This window comes from Dasypus novemcinctus, chromosome 7 (genome assembly GCF_030445035.2).
Source record: "Dasypus novemcinctus isolate mDasNov1 chromosome 7, mDasNov1.1.hap2, whole genome shotgun sequence".
Taxonomy (NCBI): Eukaryota; Metazoa; Chordata; class Mammalia; order Cingulata; family Dasypodidae; genus Dasypus; species Dasypus novemcinctus.
Window position 1 is genome coordinate 2,885,595 of NC_080679.1, and position 19,697 is coordinate 2,905,291.

Here is a 19,697-nt window from a genome sequence, read left to right on the forward strand (position 1 = left end):
GAGGGCCATGTGGGGGGCTGGAGAGCTGCAGGGACAAAGGGGCTGGTGGTGGACGGTGCCTTCCAGGGGCGGAGGAGTCAGGGCACCCCAGGGGGGGCCAGGAAGGCCGGTGTCCAGGTGAGGGGGCATGAATGCCAGGGAGGTGGGCCCAGAGAACAGGGAGCTCTTGGGGGTGGGTTTGGGGCTTTGCTCTTTAAACATGTCTCCTGCACAGAAGAAATAAATTAAGTAAATACATATACCAAGAAATGAAAACTCATACACAGAGCTCCTCCACCCAAGCTCATACCTGCTCATTACTTCTAGACCTCCTGTGCACAGTTTTAAATAGTTAGGAAGATGCAGCACAGGTAAGCTGATTTCATTCTTTCCGTGGCACTGGAAGCAGCCTCTCGCGGTCCCCATCAAGCCAGTTTCAAGATGCACCAGGGGCTCGCTCTCTGCAGTCTTCTCGCATGCGGCCGCAGCGGCGATGGTGGCAGCGGTGGGGGGCGGAGTTGAGCTCGCCTACAACCCCCGTGCTCCGCATTCAGCTCTGCTTCTTCTGGGCAGGGGCCCCAGGCCTGCCAGGCTGAGGACCCGCAGAGGAGGCCGATCTCAGCGCCTCCCCCAGTTGAATGAGGCCTGGTTCCTGCAATAACCCCGCGTCCCCTGGGGCTGGCTCTGCGCCCCTTGGTAGAGGCTTGGTGCTGGGAGAGGGTCCCCGGGGCCAGGACGTTAGTGTGTGGGGCTCAGGAGCCGGCTAGATTTGGAGGTGTGAATGGCACTGGCCATCCAGGGCACACGCTGCAAAGCCATTGCTTGAACGGTTCTCTGAGACCACCGGAAGGCGAGGCTCTGGGCGAGCTGACGCCATGGACTGGTGAGTGGACCCGGTGTCGCGGGGCTCGTGTGGACTCGCTGGTTGCTTCTGAGTGCGCTGGGGAGTTTGGGAAAAGGCAACGACGAGCACAGAGCTCTAAACTCCGGGTCAGCGTGCAGATGAGGAACTGGAGGCTTCCACGACTCCCGTGCAGGAGAGCCACGCGGCAGCCTGACGGCTCTGCTCGGAGAGGCCGGCGCGGGGCGGGCCCGGGGCTGGCCCCTGGACGCGTGGATTCCACCCCGGAGGGTTCCCGCCTCCCTCACGACAGGAGGGGCTCCCTCGCCTGACCTGTCGTGCCAACAACGCGGTTTATGCTGAACCCCCGCTTTCCTTCGGGGAGTCTGGGATTTGGGTACGTTCCAGGCAGAGTGGTCACATGACCAGTGCCCAATAAGGCCCCTGGGCCCCGAGGGTCTAAGGAGCTGCCCTGGTGGGGACACTGCCCCCTCTTTGCTGGGGGAGTCAAGGGCTTCCCGGGTAACTGTGGGGAGAGGACCCTGGAAGCTCACGCCTGGTCTCCCCCAGACTCACGCCGTTTCCCTTTGCTGACTGCACTTGGGGTCTTGCCACTGCAGTAAATCAACCTTGGGGACGGCTGGGCCCTGAGTCCTGGGGCAAACTGCGTGGGGACCCCAAGACTACGGCCCTGAAATAAAACATTACCTCCTGTAGCCAACGGGTGGGATTGGTGAAGGTGTCTTCCCGTGGGAGGCTGCCATACCACACAGACTGAACGTGCACAAAGCCTTAAGCGGGGGACACTGTCTGGGGACTTAACTAATTTGGGTGGGGACCTGGGGGGTTCTGAGGGAGCTGGCGACCAGGGCTGAGTCTCCTGGGCCAGGGGAAGCAGCCCTTCCTCCCCTTGCCTGGAGAAGCTGTGGGCCCCCCTGGAAAGAGCCAGCCTGCGGGGAAGGCAGCGGCTCCTCACCCGCCCCACGCCACCGGCGTCAAGTACAAACCCCGCAGAGGCTGGAATACGAATCGTGCTGCGAGGAGCTGTCACACAGGCCGAAGGAGCCGCCAGTCCCTGCCCGCTTCCACCACTGGGACTCAGGGAGCCCGTGTGGGGAGGCCCCGGCGAGTCGGAGGTGGGCGGAGGCCGCGTACTTTTGGATCAGCTCAAATTGTTAACGGGGCACCCCTCGGCAGAGATTCTGGACCCGCTCCGTGACGGGGAGTGGCTGCAGCGCTCTGCTCGGCTGCTGATGGACTGCTGGACCCAGAAGTGGCTGACGCCGGACGAGCTGAGACACCGGGCGGTCCTCGGCGAGGTGGGGGTTCAGGCCGCGCCTGCTCACTGCGCCTCCGTAGGACACACCCTGGAGGACCCCTGGGGTGGCTGAATGGCATTGGGGTGATGGGACCCCGGGACAGGAGCCGAGGGGGGGGCTGAATCTCAGTGGCAAGGTGGGCCTGGGGACCCGTCATGGGGTCAACTGTCGCCCCACGAACGACGTAAAGGGCTACCCCCGGCACCTCAGCCCGCGGCCTCGCTGGGAACAGGGCCTTTGCAGATGGCATTCGTGGACTTGAGAGGCGGTCACCTGGGGTAGGTGGCCTTCAGTCCAGGGGGACTGCTGTCCTCAGGAGAGGAGAGGCCCGGGTCCAGGGGCATGTGCCTGCGGTGACAGAGCTGGACTTGGAGAGAGCCCAGGACGGCCAGCTCAGGGCAGGAGGAGGCAGGAAGGACCCCCGACCCGGGACTGGAGGGCCCTGCCTGGCCAGCACCTCCTCTTCAGGCCTCTGGCCTCCAGCGCTGGGAGGCCCCATTTCTGCTGTTTTCTGCCCGCCCCCACGCGTGCTCTGGGTGTAGCCCCTGGGAGCCAGGACAGGGCCCCTGGGGAAGGGCGACCGGCTCTGTGCAGGGGCAGAGCCCCAGCTGCCTGCTGACGCTCCGGGGGCTCACGCCTGCCGTGCGTCCCCCTGGGGACAGCCTTGCCGTCCCCGGGTCGTGCTTCACAGGCAGAAGGGCTAGGCCGGCCCGTGCCAGCCTTGGAACAGCCCTCCTTGGGGAGAGGAGACTGGGCCCGCTCCAGCAGCCCCCCTGAATTCAGCGCCAAGGTCTTTAGAAAGGGCCGTTCTCCCAGCACGATCCTTGGACCGGATTCGCAAAGTGAGCCGCGCTCCCGGTGCCAGCAGGACGACAGGGCAGCATGGCTCTTTGCTGGGGATGAAATATTCAGCTTGACATGTGGCGACGCCCCCTCCCTGCCCCCCAGCCCTTTTATGGAGCAGATTCTCGGCGCCGGCGGCACCCTGGGACAGCGATGGCGAGGTAACCTCGGGGCGAGGACGCGGCGTCCGGGGAGGCGGGGTGTGGTGTGCGTGTGTGAGCCAGTTCTTACCTAGCTAAGAAGAAGCACAACTGGAGGTGGGATGTAGCCCCCCACCCAAGGCTGAGACGCCTGAAGGGGACTCCACCGTGCGGACTATGAAATCGTCCTCACTCGAGAGCTGTCTCCTGCTCTGAAACTAGGGTGCTAAGGGGTGTCCGCCCCGGCTCCTCTCGCTGCAGGAGGGACCGTCGATCGGCTGGGACGCGCCTGACCATGCCCGCCTGCCTGGTCCCTGGGCTGGCCCTCTGCCTTCTGCTGGGGACTCTCGCAGGTGAGGGGAGGGGGCTCTCGCAGGGGAGGGGAGGGGGCTCTCGCAGGGGAGGGAAGAGGGCTCTCGCAGGGGAGGGGAGGGGGCTCTCACAGGGGAGGGGAGGGGGCTCGGCGCCTAACGCTCCTCTTCCCGGCATCCCTGTCCCCCGGGGGGCTGCGTCCTGCAGCTGGTGACCAGCGGCCGCCCAGCCCTCCACCCTGGGGCCTGCACCCCCCGGGCTGCTGGTCTGTCGGGGTGAATGCTATCTTCTTCCTTTGCAGGAGCCAGGCCTGCGCAGGAGGGTAGAGGTGTGTGGGCTGCTGTCCTTCCTTTCTTTTCTAGAAATAACCATGTGTGTTCTGGGGGCGAGGAAGAAGAGGGAGCTGGAGAGGGGAGGGCGGGGTAGGGGGCTTCTACCCCCGAGCCACGGCTGGGGGCGGCTGGAGCTGCGTGTGCAGAGGGTCCCTGGGCTCCCAGTCACTGGCCCCAGCAGGCAGGAGGGAACTGGGGCTCTGTGGGTGCTGGGACCCCGCTCACATCCTCCCTCAGACCCGCCCACGCCCTGGTGTCTGTCCCTCCAGTCCAGCGCAGCCCCAGAATGGCCAGGCTGCCCTCACCCCTGCTCCAGGGCTGCATGGCTGCTGTGTCACCCGCCAGCTGCCGGGACCCCCCTCGCCACCTCCAAGCTCCCCCCGCCCCCGGCTCCGCATCTCCCCTGCGGGCCCCTCCTGCTTCAGACACCCCAGGGCAGTGTCCCCCCTTCCCGGGAGACCCCAGCTCCCAGGTGCCTTCGGGGCAGACTCGGGGCATCCAGGCCCCTGAGCACCGGCTGGCGAGGGGGAGGCCGTGGGTGGGCAGGGTGGGCGAGCAGCCGCGGGGTCCTTGTGTCTCGCAGACCCCTACGCCGAGCCGCCCGCGCTGCCCTACTGGCCGTTCTCCACGTCCGACTTCTGGGAGTACGTGCAGCACTTCCAGGCCCTGGGCGCCTACCCACAGCTCGAGGACCTGGCGCGCACCTTCTTCGCCCACTTCCCCCTGGGGGCCACCCTGGGCTTCCAGGCCCCCTATCGGGAGGAATGACCCGGCCGGAGCAGGCGCGGGGTCGTCCCGAGCCCCGGCCCAGGCTGGGGTAGGGGCAGGTGACCCCTCCAGGGAGCTGGGCCCTGCCTTGCACCCAATAAACTCACCCAAATGCAGAAAAAATGCTTCTGGGTTTTCTTTCCAGAAACAACCGTGTCGGGCCCGTTTGCTTTATATCCTGATGGCTTCACTAAGGGACAGCCCTCCACAGACGCGGGCGCCATCTGCCCCAAGACCCTCGGCGCTGCCCAGGGCCTGTGCAGCCTCGTCCAAGCCCCAGCAGAGGCTGCCACTTCCCCACTTACTGGCAAGGAAACTGAGGCAGGGACACACCTGGGGGCCGGCTCAACCCATTAAGGTGGCACAGGTTGTGAGCTGGTCAGAGGGGAGCCAGAAGCCAGCCCCGGGGGGCCCTGAGCTGGGGGGCAGCCAAGGCCAGCACCGCCACCCTGCACCCTGCCACACCCTGCACGCAGCGCCAGCGGCTGTGCACGAGGGCAGCGGGAGAGCAGCCGGCAGGAGGCCGCGTCCGCGAGCAGGAGGCTGGGGGCCTGGGGCAGCTCGTGCGAAGGGCAAGGCTCTGGAACTGGGAGAGGAGCCCCTGGGGCCCACCCAGAAGGCCGCGGGAGGAAGGAGGGACTGGCCCCGGGGCTCCCAAGACAGAGCCGGGCTGGGGGTGTGGGGCGGGAGGACGTGCAGGCAGGATGGGCGGGGTCTCCACGTACAGCCCCCCAGCAAAGGGCCGGTGTGCAGGCAGGGGCCAGAAGTCCTGTGGTCCCCACCCACGAGAGGGTGAAGAAACTCCCTGGATGGGTTGTGCCCAGCTGCTCTTTTTGTTGCTGTTGTTATTAATGGTGTAATTTTTTTTTCTGTTTTTATTTTTTTATAGATTAAAAATTTTTTTTAAAGATACATAGATGATACAAAATATTACACTAAAAAATATAAGAAGATCCCATATACCCCCACTCCCCACCCCCATCCCCCACTCCTCCCACATCAACAGCCTCTTTCAATGCATTTGGTGAATGCATTTTGGAGCACTGCTGCACGGAGGGATTATAGTTTACATTGTAGTTTACACTCTTCCCCCAGTCCATTTAGTGGGTTATGGCAGGGTATATAACGTCCTGCGTCTGTCCCTGCAATATCATTCAGGACAACTCCAAGTCCCAAAAACGCTCCCACATCACACCTCTTCTTCCCTCTCCCTGCCCTCAGCAACTCCCATGGCCACTGTCTCCAAATCAACGATACAGTTTCTTCCATTGCTAGAGTCACAATAATTCTATAGTAGAATACCAGCAAGTCCACCTACCCCATATTTTATTCCTCCATCCTGAGGACCTGGGGATGGGGACGCCAACTCTGCCTCTAACTAGAGAAGCACCTAGATCCCACATAAATAAAGTAACAGACAGGCACGTGCACCACACACAGGAAGGCTGCGGGGCTCTGGGAAACCTGTCTGCTATACGTTACGTTCATGTGTGCCCTGGATGGAACTAAGTGATGGAAAGGGCTTTTCTTCCCGGGCCGCTGTCCGCACAGCTGGACACATCTGTCCCGCAGGGCCATTAGGCAGTTTCTGCTGCGTGGGCCGAGACACCCCAGCCTTCCCAGCGGTGGGGCTGGGTTGCGTAAGTTCCCACTGCAGCCGGGGAGGGGGGACCACAGGGGGGATGAAGGCATGTGGCTCAGGCACTGCCCAGGGCCCCTCCGCTCCCCGCCTCTGCAGCTTTCCAGCAGCGCCTCGGGGCGCCTGAGGCTCCGCCAGTCCCCCCAAGCAGGCCCCTGGGCACCCGTGGCTTCCTGCCCTCTCTCCAAGTGGGAGGCTTTTCCGGCTCCGTTGCCAATTGGCCGAGTCTCCCTCTATCACACAGCTGAAATTCTCAATTGGAAGAGGCTGGGAAAAGCCATGAACTTCTGTGTCTCTTCCCCCCGCCTTGAGCTAGTTTGAGTTTGATTTCTGTAAGTCAACTGCAATAATAATAATTTTAGAGTAGGCTGGGTTTCCTTCAAGCACCGGCTTGTTTGCTCCTAGTTTATCGGAAGGACTGGTCTCAGCTCTCACCGGGGACGCCTGGGCCTCCAGCACTCCAGGCCAAGGAAGGCCCATCTGTAGAGCAGGCGCGTCGCAGGGGGCAGATGCCAGCTCATGTTTACATAAATAAGGGGCTCTCCAGGAATGCACACATGTAAAGAACACTCCTCTCGCCTTCCACACCCCCCAAGAACAAATGATGGCAGGGGCTGAACTGCATCCCTGCAGGCTGCTCGGGGGCTCACACCGCGGGGCCCTCCCAGGAAGCTTCTGGGCACCCTGGTCAGGGGTCTCCCTCCCGGTGTGTGCGGCACCCACAGCTGCCTCTGGGTGCCCTCCCTCTACCCCCACGTCAGCGGTCACCCTACCTGCCTACCCTGCAGCCCCCTGGGGCAGCTCATGCCCTGCCCCCCACCCACTTCCTCAGCCTTTGACCCCTCTGCCCTCTCCCCTCCAGCTCATCACACCACCCCGAGGGACCACCACCCACCATGACCTCTACTTCTCCTGCAAGGTCATTGATGGTCTGATGACCACCCATATCCCATCCCCGCTGGGTGTCCTGGCACATGTGGGACAGGGTCCCCTTCATTCTCAAAAGGGAGTGGAAAGGTGACTCATTTGGGCCAACTGTGTGGTCCCCTACTGGGGCCCGAGGTCAGCCCCAAGGAGCCCCGGGCCCGCCACCCACCACCCCTTCCTGGTTCTGCCCTCCCCTGAGGGTCCTCAGGGCGGGGCCCGATCACCGGCCCACCTGGGGCCTCATCGCCTCCACGCTGACGGGGGGCTTGCTGGTCCAGGGCCACTCCTCTGGCACCGCCACTGCCTCTGCCTGGGGTGGGTGCTCCTGACCAGCCTCTCTAGGTCCCTGAAAGGGGGCTCTGCGTCCTGAACCCTGCTGGGGAGGGGGCGAGGTCTGCCTCTGCCTTGCGGATGCTCGAGGGCGCACCCAGAGGTGCACCCACTCCTGCCCCACCGCGTCTCCCCGTGTACCTGCACCCGCGCCCTGCCCTTGCTCCACAGGACCCTGCCCAGGGCCCCAGCCCGCCTGGCCTCTGGGCTCGGCTCGATGCAGGGGGCACCCCCCAGCCCACCTGCTCGGGGTCTAGCGCAGCACCCCAGTGCCCCCCTCCGCCCCCCCACCCCGTGTTCTTTGAATGGTAGATCTCGGGTGCTCTCCAGACCAGGCTGCTCTGCGCAGGCCGCTCAGAGCAGCCCACCTCTGGGCTCTTGCTGGGTTTAAAGGCAGCTGTGGGATCTCACTGACTGCCGTAGGAGGTACTACCACGGACGGCTGGGCTCCTCGCGGCGCTGCAGACGCCCAGGCACTGTGGTCAGGGCAGGTGGCTCAGGAGTTTGGTGCCCTGCCAGTGGGCCCTACTGTGGAGTTTGTGCTCCCCAGTGGACAGAGTTGGACTCAGTCGTGGTTTCCCTTTGCATGGTTCTTCTGTCCTTCTAGTTGAACGTATAGTTAGTACTGGAGGGGTTGGGTTACGTCCAGGAGACTTAAGTCTTCATGCTGTCCAGGGGCCCGCTGGGCCCTGACTGAGTCTCAGGGGAGCTGCCACCTGCTCGCTAGCTCACGGGTCTTGCCCAGGACAGCTAGCAAGGAGCCGATGAAGGACAAGAACCACACAAAGGAACTGAGAGTCCGTAACTGCAAGCAAGGGAGGCCCACACATCCGCCCTATGGGACCGCAGCCCCCTCTCACTTAGAGGGGAGAGGACCTCACCATCCCAGAATCCTCAGGATTGGGGAGTGAACCATTTACTAGAGTGGACTTACTGGCGTTCTACTATAGAATTATTGTGATTCTAGCAATGGAAGAAATATTTCATCGATGTGAAGGCAGTGGCCACTGGAGGTTCTGAGGGCATGGAAAGGGAAATACAGGTGTAATACGGGAACATTTTTGGGACGTGGGAATTGTCCTGAATGATATTGCAATGACAGAGACAGGCTGTTGTATATCTTGCCATAACCTACAGAATTGGGTGGGAGAGAGTGTAAACTACAATGTAAACTTCAATCCACACTTAGTGGCCATGCTCCAAAATGTGCTCATCATTTGCAATTCTAATGTGTGAAAATGTGGGAGGCATGGGGAGCAGGGCATGCGGGAATCCCTATATTTTTTATGTAACATTTATATAATCTAAGTATCTTTGAAAAAATAAAATAAATAAAATAAACCAGAAAAAAGAAAAGATAGGAAGATTGATATTGAGACTTTTAGAAGAAATTAAAGGGCACAACCTGTTTCCCTTAATTTCATCTACATGATTTCATGATTTCATCTCATGATTACATGAGAGTAAAGATTGTGTTAAAGAAGGCATGCCCCTATTAGCTATATCTTCACTGTCATCTGAATTAATCAGGGTATGCCTTCTAGGTTATAGGACTAATGGCATTATCAACTGCATAAAGAGAGTCCTCCATGAAAATGGTCCTTTTTCTAGAGCAAGAAAGATGCTCTGAGCACTGGAATGTGGTGAACATGATCAATAAGTTGTGTTTTCCTTGCATTTTTTGTGTTTGAATTGTGAATATGGAAGAAAATTTTAACCACTTGGAAGCTATCCTTATTTATTGTAAATGATTTCGTTAATCAGAATGTAACTGTTGGATTTGACTGTGGGCGTTTAGGCCCAGGCTATCTGATGTTAGGTTAGGTTAGGTTAAGCTAGGTGAGGGGAGGTAAGGTTAGATTAGTTTAGGTTAGGTTACTGTGGGCATACAGTTTCTCTGGATCATAATTCATTAGAACTTTTCAAAGGGAAACTTGCCTAAAATCACTAAGGGAATAGTTGATGCAATTGTACCTGTAGGAAGGACAAACAAAGAAACAAACTAATGTATAAGGATAAATAACATGCATGACCTAAAAGAAAGGAACTCTGTTTAGATCTGGATGAACATCTTAGGTTCTGTGTCTGTTACAGCAAAACCAGGAGTTCTGAGCCGTAGAAACTTACAACTGGCACTCCAGAATGGTGGATGAACAGTTTTATTACGTGCGGGCCCAGAGGAGAGTCAATCTCCAAATTCTGAGCCCTGTTTCTCAGTTTTCTAGGTTTATATAGTATTTCAGGTGGGATCAGCATAACTCTTGTTCATTGGCTAATGCCTTGCTAGGTGAAATTTTGCAAGCAGCAGGGTTACAGAGGCAGAATGCAGCTGCAAGGAAGCGGGGGGTGAAGTCACTCATTTGATATCTGTCTCCTAGGCCATGTTTCCACAGGTTGATTTACAGAAACAGGGGTAGGAGTTATTTGATATTCTCCTGCAAGGCCAAGCCCTCACAGGCCAATCCACAGAAGCAGGGCAGGAGTGACTTGTTAGATATTTGGCAAGGTTATGCTTTTTATTCCTTGACAATCCTGCCCCTGACACCCCTGTACACTTTTTATAGGGCGTCACTTATGCTAAGTGGAAAAACAACTTAAGGTAGTAAAGCATTCTACAAGACACAAGTACACTATTAAGATTGGTGTCCTTTCAGCTACACGTCAGCCTCCGGGAGCTGTAGCTGCCAGTCCAGTCCCAAACAGCAAGCCAAGCAGTCCAAAGAGGAGCAGGAGCCGAAGGGAACAGAGCCCAGCTAGTCAGGCGATGGAGATTCTCAGTGGCTCCGGGCAATTTGGATTTTCAAGGGACAGTCAGGTACGGGGTGAGTTGTCCAGTTGTTTAGTTTCTTGTTGGAGTGTATCCTTTTAACTCTAGTATGATGAATCCAAGGGCCAATACCTGAAATTTTGAGAGCAGTGGGGGTTACAAGGGTAATGGTATGAGGGTCCATCTAGGTAGGTTGGAGGGGCTCTTTTTCAGTTTTTGTGACACATATTATTAAATAATTACAACCATAATTAACAACATTGTACTTTTGCCTAATATGCTGAAACACTGGTAGATTTCTGGGAATTTTATATACTTTTTAAGTATTCATATGAGCTTTTTTACAGATATAACTTTAATGAACAGAGGGTTAAATAATATTTTTAATTTTATAACACTCTGAAACACTTTCCATCAACTTAAAACATATTAAAGGAAAAGAACAAATCTTTTGCAATAGTTTGAAATAAAAAGATATTTTTCAGGATCTGATTTTGAGAAAGCATGTTTGAACATTATGTTCCTTAAAAAGAGATGAGACTTGTTTTTTTTTTTTTCAGACAACCAAGGAAATGATAAGGTTAAAGTACAAGAAGCTATTTTGAGAAAACAGACTTTCTTTGTATACTGACTATTCAGGAGAAAAATTTTTTATAAACTTTTACTAAAACAGACTAATGACTTGAGAAACTTTGTCACACTAACAGAGAAAGAATAAAATTTTAACTTTGCAACAGTATACTATTTGATACTAATGCTTTTAAAATTTTTTTAGATAGACCTATTAAATCTTACTTAAATTTCACCATAAAAAATTCCTTTTTCACAAACTTTCTGCACTTTCTGTATTCATTCAGGTTTTGTTCCACATTTTACCCTTTCTTAATAATCAATCATTTTATTTTAGGACAAAATTATTTTCTGTTTCTGTAATAATAAAAACACATTCTATATACCCTACATACATAAGTTACCAAAATGATTTTGGAAACTGTCTCCAAGCAAACCTCTTACAACACACAGTTATCATTAACACTAAGTAAACTTGTTAAAATAATGATTCAGTTTGGTTATATGCAATTACAACTTTAAAAAATAATATCTAGTGGCATGCAACACTAGAAACAGTCTTTTAGAAACAAGTTGGCAGGGGAGGCTGGCTGCCAACAAGCTTTCCTGTTCTAAAATAACTTTTTGTTATTATTATTAATTCAGTTTTTTTTGTTTGTTTGTTTTTACCCAAATTAGGTTTCCTAATGCGATGGGACCCAAGACAGGACAGTTTTGTGTATTTGGGCTATGGCTTTTCCCAACTGCTGGAGGGTAGAATCCTGACTAGTCTCTTCTAGGAGTCTGAGTTTTTCCTTGGGAGGTTTGAATAATTTGGGGTGGAAATAAATTTAAGGGGAGCGGGTGTAGCTCAGTGGTTTGAGCACCTGCTTCCTATGTACAAGGTCCTGGGTTCAATCCCCAGTACCTCCTAAAAAAAAAAAAGTGGGCATAAACAGAACTTTAGAAGGTGAAAAGCCTGAGGGTCGAGGTGGGGGGCGTGGGGTGCAGTTTGACTTCATGGAGGGCTAATGGGAGTAGACACACTCACAGGAGGCCAGTGTTTTATTTTTATTTTTTACAGACCTTGGCTAGGGTGGTTTTGAGGTTTGATTTATGTGTTTTACTTTCCCTGAGCTTTGGGGCCTATGTGCTGTGTAGAGTTTTTACTTAATTCCTAACATTTTGCTAGCTCTTGGATGACAGCTGACACAAGAGCTGGGCCCTTGTTGCTGCTTATGAATAAAGGTATCCCGTGCTGGGGAACTATTTCTTGGAGCAAAGCTTTAGTTACTTTTTGTTTTTCAGTGTGGGTGGGAAAGGCCTTGACCCAGCCCAAGGAGGTGCACCTTGTTACTAATAAGCACCTCTACCTCTGACCTGGTTTCACTTCTGCAAAGCCCGTTGTTAAGTTTTAAAAGGGGCAGTTTCTGTGTGTCGGATGCAGCGGGGCCTGAGATCCCGGGAGGGGCTGCTCTCAGCGCAGGTTTGGCACCCGCTGCCCACAGTGGTGCAGAGCGAGGTCATCTGGGCAATGTAGCAATATTTCCTGAGCAGGGCCTTGAAAGCAGTTTTTTTTTTAAGTGGGTGAGCTGGTGGCATTGTTGAACCAGGGTGTTGGCGGCCCCCTCTGGGATGAACACCTGGCCATCTGGGAGCAGCCAGCCCCCTCTGGGGTCTGCTGTCCCTCCCCTTCCTTGCTCACTCCTGCTTCCCCTGGGGAACAGTGCAGCCTTTTAATGCACTGTTTTAAAAGGGACAGGTGAGGCACCAGGGGCGGGGCTGCAGCTCGAGGGCCCCCTTGGTTGCCCGTCCAGCCGCCCCATCGGCCAGTGCATTTCCCCAGCAGCTGCATCCGTGTTCCTCTGATGCTCCCGACAGGGCAGGACAGCCACCCTGCCTGGCCTCCGGAACGCCTTCAGCAGTCGAAGGGTTTTCCTTTTCTTTCTTTTTTTCTCCTGCAGCTAGGAGTCCCCTCTCCGTATGAATTGCTCTGTGGATATGCGCAGCAGCGAATGCACACTCAGACTTGGTGCAAATGTTCACCGTTTGCCTGGTGGCCAGTTGCAGCATTTGAATCAGTGCCCCGAGTTCGCTTGCTGTGCAGACCCCCCGCCCCCAGGTAGGGGAGCCCCTTCCGTACTGACTCAGCTGCGGCGACTGCGCACTCAGGGAGCCTCTCCTCACTCCTGACTAAACCGCTGCCGTCTGTGAACAGGGCTTGATCCGGGCAAGGAAGTGGCCGTCCTCGAGGCTGGGGCGGCCAGTGCACACCTTCTTGTCACTAGTTTGCAGTTGTGTCCAGGGGTTCCTCTTTCTGTCAGCAGGAAAGTGGCAGGATTTAGGAAAAGAGGTGGGGGAGGTTTTTGTTTTTGTTTTCAGCTCTGCGGGAGCTGAGTTCAAGTTCATTGGGTCCTTTAAATCCAGACACTAAACCAGGCAGCCACAGGCAGCACTGGCCGCAGCGGGGAGTGCCAGGGTGAAGTGTCCCCCCTTCGGGGTGGCCTTTCTTGATGGGCTGGGTCTGGATTTTAAGGCTGCTGCTAACAGGGAGACCTGCTGTTTCCTTTGCTTTTTGTTTTCCCCTCAGCAGTTCTGTAAGTTTTTGTTTGATGTCCAGTGCCGCCTGGACGACGAGAGCTGCCTTGACCCTTCTCTGGCTCGCCGGGGCTTCTGGGTGGCGGGGGTGCAGATCCCGAAGGCTTTGCAGAGTTGCTTATGAAACCTTTCTGGAGGTTCTTCAGGCTTTTGAGCAACGGGGCCATTCTGGACATGTTTGTGAGTGACCTCGCTCCTTCCCGTACCCCCTAGGAGGGCTTCTCCCTACTGCTGAGGGGCCGCCACCCCTGCTCTGTGTGGCAGTCCCAGGCCTGGTGGCTTCTGGTGCCACCTCTTGGGCCCATTCCTCTGGCTCCAAGACGCCTGCGGGGCCTGTTCTCGCCACCACTTCCTGGCCCCCGCGAGGATCCTGCGTCTCCTCCGTGTTGACCAGGGATAGGGGGAGTTGGCGACAGTCAGCCCAAGTGGGGCGGCAGGTTTGGAAATGGACTCCCAGAGGTCGCTCAGGGCCTGAGGCCTTTCTGAACCTGAAGGGTGTGGAGCTTCAGGTTTAAAGATCTGCAGTGGTGAAGGGCTGGCAAAGCAGGCTTGGCCTCCCGGGTGGACAGTCCCGTCTGCACTGACCTGGGCTGGGCCTGTGCTTCACGGAGGGGCATCTGAAGTGCAGGCTGTGTAGACCGAAGTCTTCTTGCCAAAGGGGTCTCAGGATCCCCCTCGGGGGAGGCTGACGGGCCCAGGGAGACTGAAGGTGGAGGAGTCTCTGGGAGATCTGCCTGTGGAGGCTCCAGGGCAGGGAGACGCCCTGGAACGGCTGGAACACACGGCGGGGTAAAGCGTCTTCCTCCGCAGGTTCCTGTGGAATCACAGGCCTTCGAGGCCTGGCCATCTGAGCTACAAGGACCCTGCTCTGACCCTTCCTTTCAACACAGACTTGAACCTAAGGGGGAGGGTGTGGGTGATTTCTAACCAGGAACTGAGGTAGGGAAACTGACCGGGGTGGCCGGGGTCCCAGTGACTGCCTGCCCCACTGCATGAACCCTGGCCACCTCCAGGGTTCCCTCTGAGGGCCAGTCCACACCAAACACGGGTCACTCCAACTCACCCATTTTTTAACATACATCCTAAGATTGCGAGATTGGACTGTGATGATCCCATCCCTGAAGCGGTGTCGCAGGACAAAGAAAGGAGGGCGGCACCTCATGAGGCCACTCAGTTGCCCGCCCGTCCCCATCTCTCGCGAGAATTTAGGCTTGTCTCAGCTGAGGTGTTCGTGTAGAGTCTGGATTAGCCGTTATGCCGTATGACGCAGCCGTGGGGTGCAGGCTGGGGCCCACTCGGACTCCGCGGCGCAGGCCTGCAGGCCCCCTTCATTCACTCAATCGCTCAGAGGTCACACAGTCCCACCCAAGGGACTGCCCTGTTCTGGAATCTCGAATCTCCAGATTTTGGGAGGTGATCGGTCTCCTCTTCCGCCTGGAGAGGGGCCTGACTGGGACTCAGAGCCCCGGGGCCTTACTTTTCCGACGTCTCCTAATGTTGTTCAATCCACCGCTCCACCGCGTCAGGCTGGGGGAGGACGCGGCCCACAGGGATCTTTTCCCCGAGGAAGGCCCGTCAGGGGACAGGTGGCACCACCTTGATGGTGTGGAGATCTCCGCCAGCCGTGCCCACCAGTGCCAACCCAGGGGCTCAGAGGGCCAGCGCGGTTGGGTTTCCCGGTCAGGGAACCAAATGTTGCAGCAAAGCCAGGAGTTCTGAGCCATAGAAGAAACCCAAGACTGGCACTCCAGAAAGGTGGATGAACAGTTTTATTACGCGCGGGCCCAGAGGAGAGTCAATCTCTAAATCCTGTTTTTCAGTTCTCCTAGGTTTATATAGGATTTCAGGTGGGATCAGCATAACTTTTGTTCATTGGCTAACGCGTTGCTAAGTGAAATTTTGCAAGCAGCAGGGTTACAGAGGCAGAATGCAGCTGCAAGTTTGCGGGCTGATTTACACAAGCGGGGGTGAAGGCTGATTTACAGAAATAGGGGCAGGAGTTATTTATTTGATATTCTCCTGCAAGGCCAAGCCCTCACAGGCCGAGCCACAGAAGTGAGGGCAGGAGTGACTTGTTAGATATTTTGCAAGGTTGTGCTTTTTATTCCTCAACATGTCCACGTTGTCAAGGACCAGGCAGGTAACTGGAGTCACTTCTATTGGAGACAGATGTGTAAATACTCAGAAGGCCATGAGAAATGCTCTGGCCATGACTCTGTTGAAACGAATTTATGTGGATTATACTGGACAATAAACATCAGGTGCATTAGAAGCTGATGTTTGGATAGTAAATTAAATTCTGTAAAGCTTTCTGTATAGTAGGAGAACTTGCAAAGGGGGCATTACTGTGTAAGCCAAGTAGTGACGGTGGGGTGGGGACTCTGTGGAAAGGAGAGGTGGCGTTGCAGGTAAAACACAGGTGTAAACCTTAAGAAATGTGAACTGGGGAGACTGGCAGAAAAACGCTAGCTGTGTTTTTCTAGCCATGCAATTTTTAACACTACTGAATATTTCTGAACCTCTGTTTAATTTGTTAACTAGGTAAATAACCTTAATCAGCAGGTTCCTGTGGGGATTAAATAAACAAATATACAAACATCCAAAACCAAACTAACAAAGGGCGGCTGTTGCTCCGTGTCCGCCCTCCCGCCCCACGCAGGGTCCACTGAAATCGTGGCCCGTGCCCGGCCCCTGGTGGCGCGGGGGCAGGGGAGAAGGGGACAGGGGGAGCCACAGAGTCGGCGGTCCTCCGGCGTCTAGAGCTGCCGCGGCGGTGCGCGCACCGGAAGGGGCCGCCGCGGGCCGGAAGTGATCCGCCGACGCCTGGGGCGCCGCGGGGTCGCTATGAAGCCGGCGGTGGACGAGATGTTCCCCGAAGGCGCCGGGCCTTACGTGGACCTGGACGAGGTAAGGGGCGGCCGCGGGCCCGGCTGGGACGCGGGTGCTCGGGGCTGGTCGGGAGCGGCGGCGGCCCCCGTGGGCCCTGGGGTCGCCCGGCCGTGGGCCGGCGGCAGAAGCCGGGGCTGGGGCACTGCCCGCCCGGGACCCCCGCCCCCGCGCGGCCCTCCACCCTGCGCGCTCCGGGACCCTCTGCCGGGCCCTGCCCTCTCCGCACGGCCCGGGGTCCTCTTCGCGGCCACCACTGTCCACCCGGCCCCCCTGCTTGGCCCTCCCCCGCGGAGATGCCCAGGACGCGCCTTGCGTGGGCTCCTAGGAAGGATCGGCCAAAAAGAAGCTTCCAGTGCGAACCGGCAAGAAGGGACGAAGGCCTTAGCCGCGTGAGGGGTGGGGGCACCGCTCCAGGCTCCTCTGCCGCGCGTGCGGGCTCCACCCTCACCTGTGCTCGTGTGGCCCAGCGATTCTTTCTAAAACAACAAAAAATCCGACTTTTCTGGGACTTACAAGGTAATGAGCATTCGGGTCTCGGAGCTACAAGTGCCCCGCAGGTCCTGGGTAAGGAGCTCCCTCTTTTACACTGTGCTAGCCTGGCACCACTCCCCACCTCCAGCCAGGGATGTGGTAAATTCGTCCTGAGTGGCTTGAGGGCCCGCTGGGTGTCGAGCGTTGCCGTAAGGCATTAGAGCTCTCCAGCTCAGAGACCACGGGGAGCAGACCCGTAGACGAAAGCGTTGGGTGGTTCTTGCAGGGATGAGGCTGTGCAGGCGTGGGGATGGCATCCCACGGGAAGCACGGGCTTCTCAATAAAGGCTTGTTACAGTATTTGAGCTTGTGTTTAAAGGGTTTGGGGGAGGGTTCAAGGAAGTGGGCTTTGCTCTAGATTTCTAGAATTCTCTGACTGGATATCTTAGTGAGTCTTATCTAGGAGAGAAGACTGGAGCAAGGCCAGAACTGAGGTCCGTAAAGAAGCAGCTGCCAGTCCCGTTAGCAAGGAGAAGAGCTGTTTGGCGTTTTTGTGGTTTGTGCGGTGGCCTTGTTCTTTCCTGTAACTGGGCGATATTATGGCATCTCGATCCTTCGTGCGTACAGAGTGGCCTTGTCTGATATTGGCGTTCTGTGAGGTGGTTTGTGTTCAGCAGGAGAACACCACAGCCTACTTGCAAGGGCCAGGCACCTCCTGGTGCCACGGGCTGCTTTTCTGCTTCTCAAAACTTAGGGGCTAAAAGGTCAGATTTCACCCTGTCCATATGGAGGTCACAGTATGGCAGAGAGAGTTTGGTTGCAAATACTAAGTGCAGTGAAGCTTTAGGTGCCTCGATTGAAGTACTCTCAGTACTGTGGTTGGGGTGGCTCGGTAAAACTGAGGAGCAGAGCTGGCCCTGCTGCCAGATGCTGAGGGATGCACTCATCCCCGGTGTCGCGGTCCTGTTTTAAAGTCTGCCATGGGTGTGTGGGATCACTGGAGGCTTTCCACTGGGGAGTGGTACGCTTTGCAGCACAGTTGCTTCAGAAGGTTTGGAGACTGGGGCTGAGATTGGAATGATGCAAACAGAAGAGAGTGAATGAAGGTGGCCCCTGGGGAGAGGTGGTTGGAGGAATGGACTTGACTCCATACGGCTTACTGTGGTGTTGGGGAGAGGGAGGGAGGCTGAGAAGAGGGGAGGAGGCTGGGAGTCCTGAGATGCTCACTGGGGTTGCTGAGCAGGACGTGAGTGGGAACATGGGAGATGCACGGAAGCCACAGAAACTGACCCAGCTTCTTGAGAGTTGGAGAAGAGATGAACAAACAGCCTTGGGAAGGCCAGGGTCCGTGGAAGCAGCTGGGATATGTGGACCTGCTCTTTGGTGTCTCCGTCATGGGACTCTTTTGACCTCTGCCCTGTATCCCTAATTGAGATTCAAAATCCTGAGAGAACCAGACTGCCTGGTGCAGCGGTTTGCTATGGTTATGAATTACAAAAATAGATACGGGATTATGTTTGTAAACCGGTCTGTACCTGGACATGATTAAATTATGATTAGGGCTTTGATCGCGCCACATCAGTAGGGTGTTGAGTCCCCACTGTGGGTGGGGACTCGCAGATAAAAGGCACGGCAAAGGACAGAGTTGGAGATTTTGCTGTTGGAGTTTTGATGCTGCAGTCTTGAGCCGGCGCCACGGGAAGCAAGCATGCAAAGGAAAGAGAAGCCAGCCCCAGAAGAGAGGAACCCAGGAAGTCTGAATCCTGGCAGCTGTCGGCAGCTGTCTTGCTCCAGTGTGTGGCAATAGACTTTGGTGGGGGAGGTGGCTTATGGTTTATGGCCTGGTAACTGAGCTTCTACCCCAAGTAAATACCCTTTATAAAAGCCAACAGATTTCTGGTATTTTGCATTAGCACCCCTTTGGCTGACTAATACACACGGGTTTTTGCCACTGCCCCCCCCCCCCGCCATAGTGTGGCTGTGGGAGGGCCTGTGGTCAGCAGCCCTCACCAGAACGCCGTGGCTGGAGCATAGCAGATTCCCAGGCCAGGGCTTCAGGAAGGGAGGAGAACCCAGAGCTCAGCTTCCCGCAGGCTTGGACGTCACCCTGTGGTGCATCGATGGACACATCTGGAGGTCAGGAGGGAGGCCTGAGCTGAAGAGGATGTCCCCAGGAGTGGATGGAACGGGAGCTTGACGCCCTCACCCAGAGCTCATAGAGGAGCAGAGGGCAGGCTGCGCGTGGCGCCTTGAGGAGCACCCACATTTAAGAGCAGTGCAGGAATGCGCCTGTGGAAGGAGGAGCTGCTGGACCGGTGGCGGGGAAGGGGCCTGTGCTCAGCCGGGGGCTTTGGAGGTGGCTGTTCCAGGTCGTGATGGCTCCAGGACATCGCCACGCCGGTGAGGGTAAGAGAAAGGTGGAGCTGGCAGCCGAGGGACCCACAGCGCTCGAGGAGGAGCCACCCGTGGTGGCTGTGGGTCCTCCGCAGCCATGGGCTTTCTGAGCAGGGCCACAGGCTGGTCTCGGCCTCTCCTTGAGGTTTCAGAGATGTCGGGCAGTGGCAAGCTGCTTTTCCCCAGGCCAGGAACATCCGGAAATGCAGGACCTGAAGAAAGCTTAAAAATGGCTCCTTCAGATGCCTCTCCATTTCCTTAGTCTGAAACTAAGACCCGAGTAATTTTCCTGTGACCCAGCTTCCTCGTTGGTGGAGGTGGCGTGGAGACTGTAGCGTCCCCGCCACCTGTCCTTCCAGGGAACACAGCTGACGTGACACTGCCCTTCCGTTCCCAGGCCGGAGGCAGCACCGGGCTTTTGATGGACTTGGCAGCCAATGAAAAGGCCGTTCACGCAGACTTCTTCAACGGTAAGGATGTGGTCATTGGGTGCCAGCTTGAATCTAGTATTTCTTCTGCAGGGTGCACAGTGGAGCGCTCTGTGACGTGACTCATTTGGATCAGCAAACGGTCAAGGCAGCTCTTGTGCCGTTCCCAGA

The 19,697-nt window shown here is 56.2% G+C and overlaps 1 protein-coding gene across 4 annotated transcripts; it reads left to right on the forward strand.

Annotated features, from left to right (window-relative positions):
- Nucleotides 1-306: 306 nt before the first annotated feature.
- On the forward strand, nt 307-4,657 carry OTOS (otospiralin). 4 transcript variants are annotated; one of them, XM_004479513.5, is made up of 4 exons: nt 307-3,143; nt 3,384-3,475; nt 3,736-3,762; nt 4,350-4,657. In XM_004479513.5, exons 1-4 carry the CDS (start codon nt 3,058-3,060, stop codon nt 4,532-4,534), a joined length of 390 nt encoding a protein of 129 aa, XP_004479570.2. In that variant the 5' UTR covers nt 307-3,057; the 3' UTR covers nt 4,535-4,657. The 4 variants fall into 4 exon arrangements, with proteins under 4 accessions (XP_004479570.2, XP_004479568.2, XP_004479569.2 ...); XM_004479511.5 differs by having other exon boundaries at nt 2,943-3,143; nt 3,345-3,475; nt 4,350-4,648; XM_004479512.5 differs by lacking the exon at nt 3,736-3,762 and having other exon boundaries at nt 2,944-3,143; nt 3,345-3,475; nt 4,350-4,648.
- Nucleotides 4,658-19,697: the final 15,040 nt, after the last annotated feature.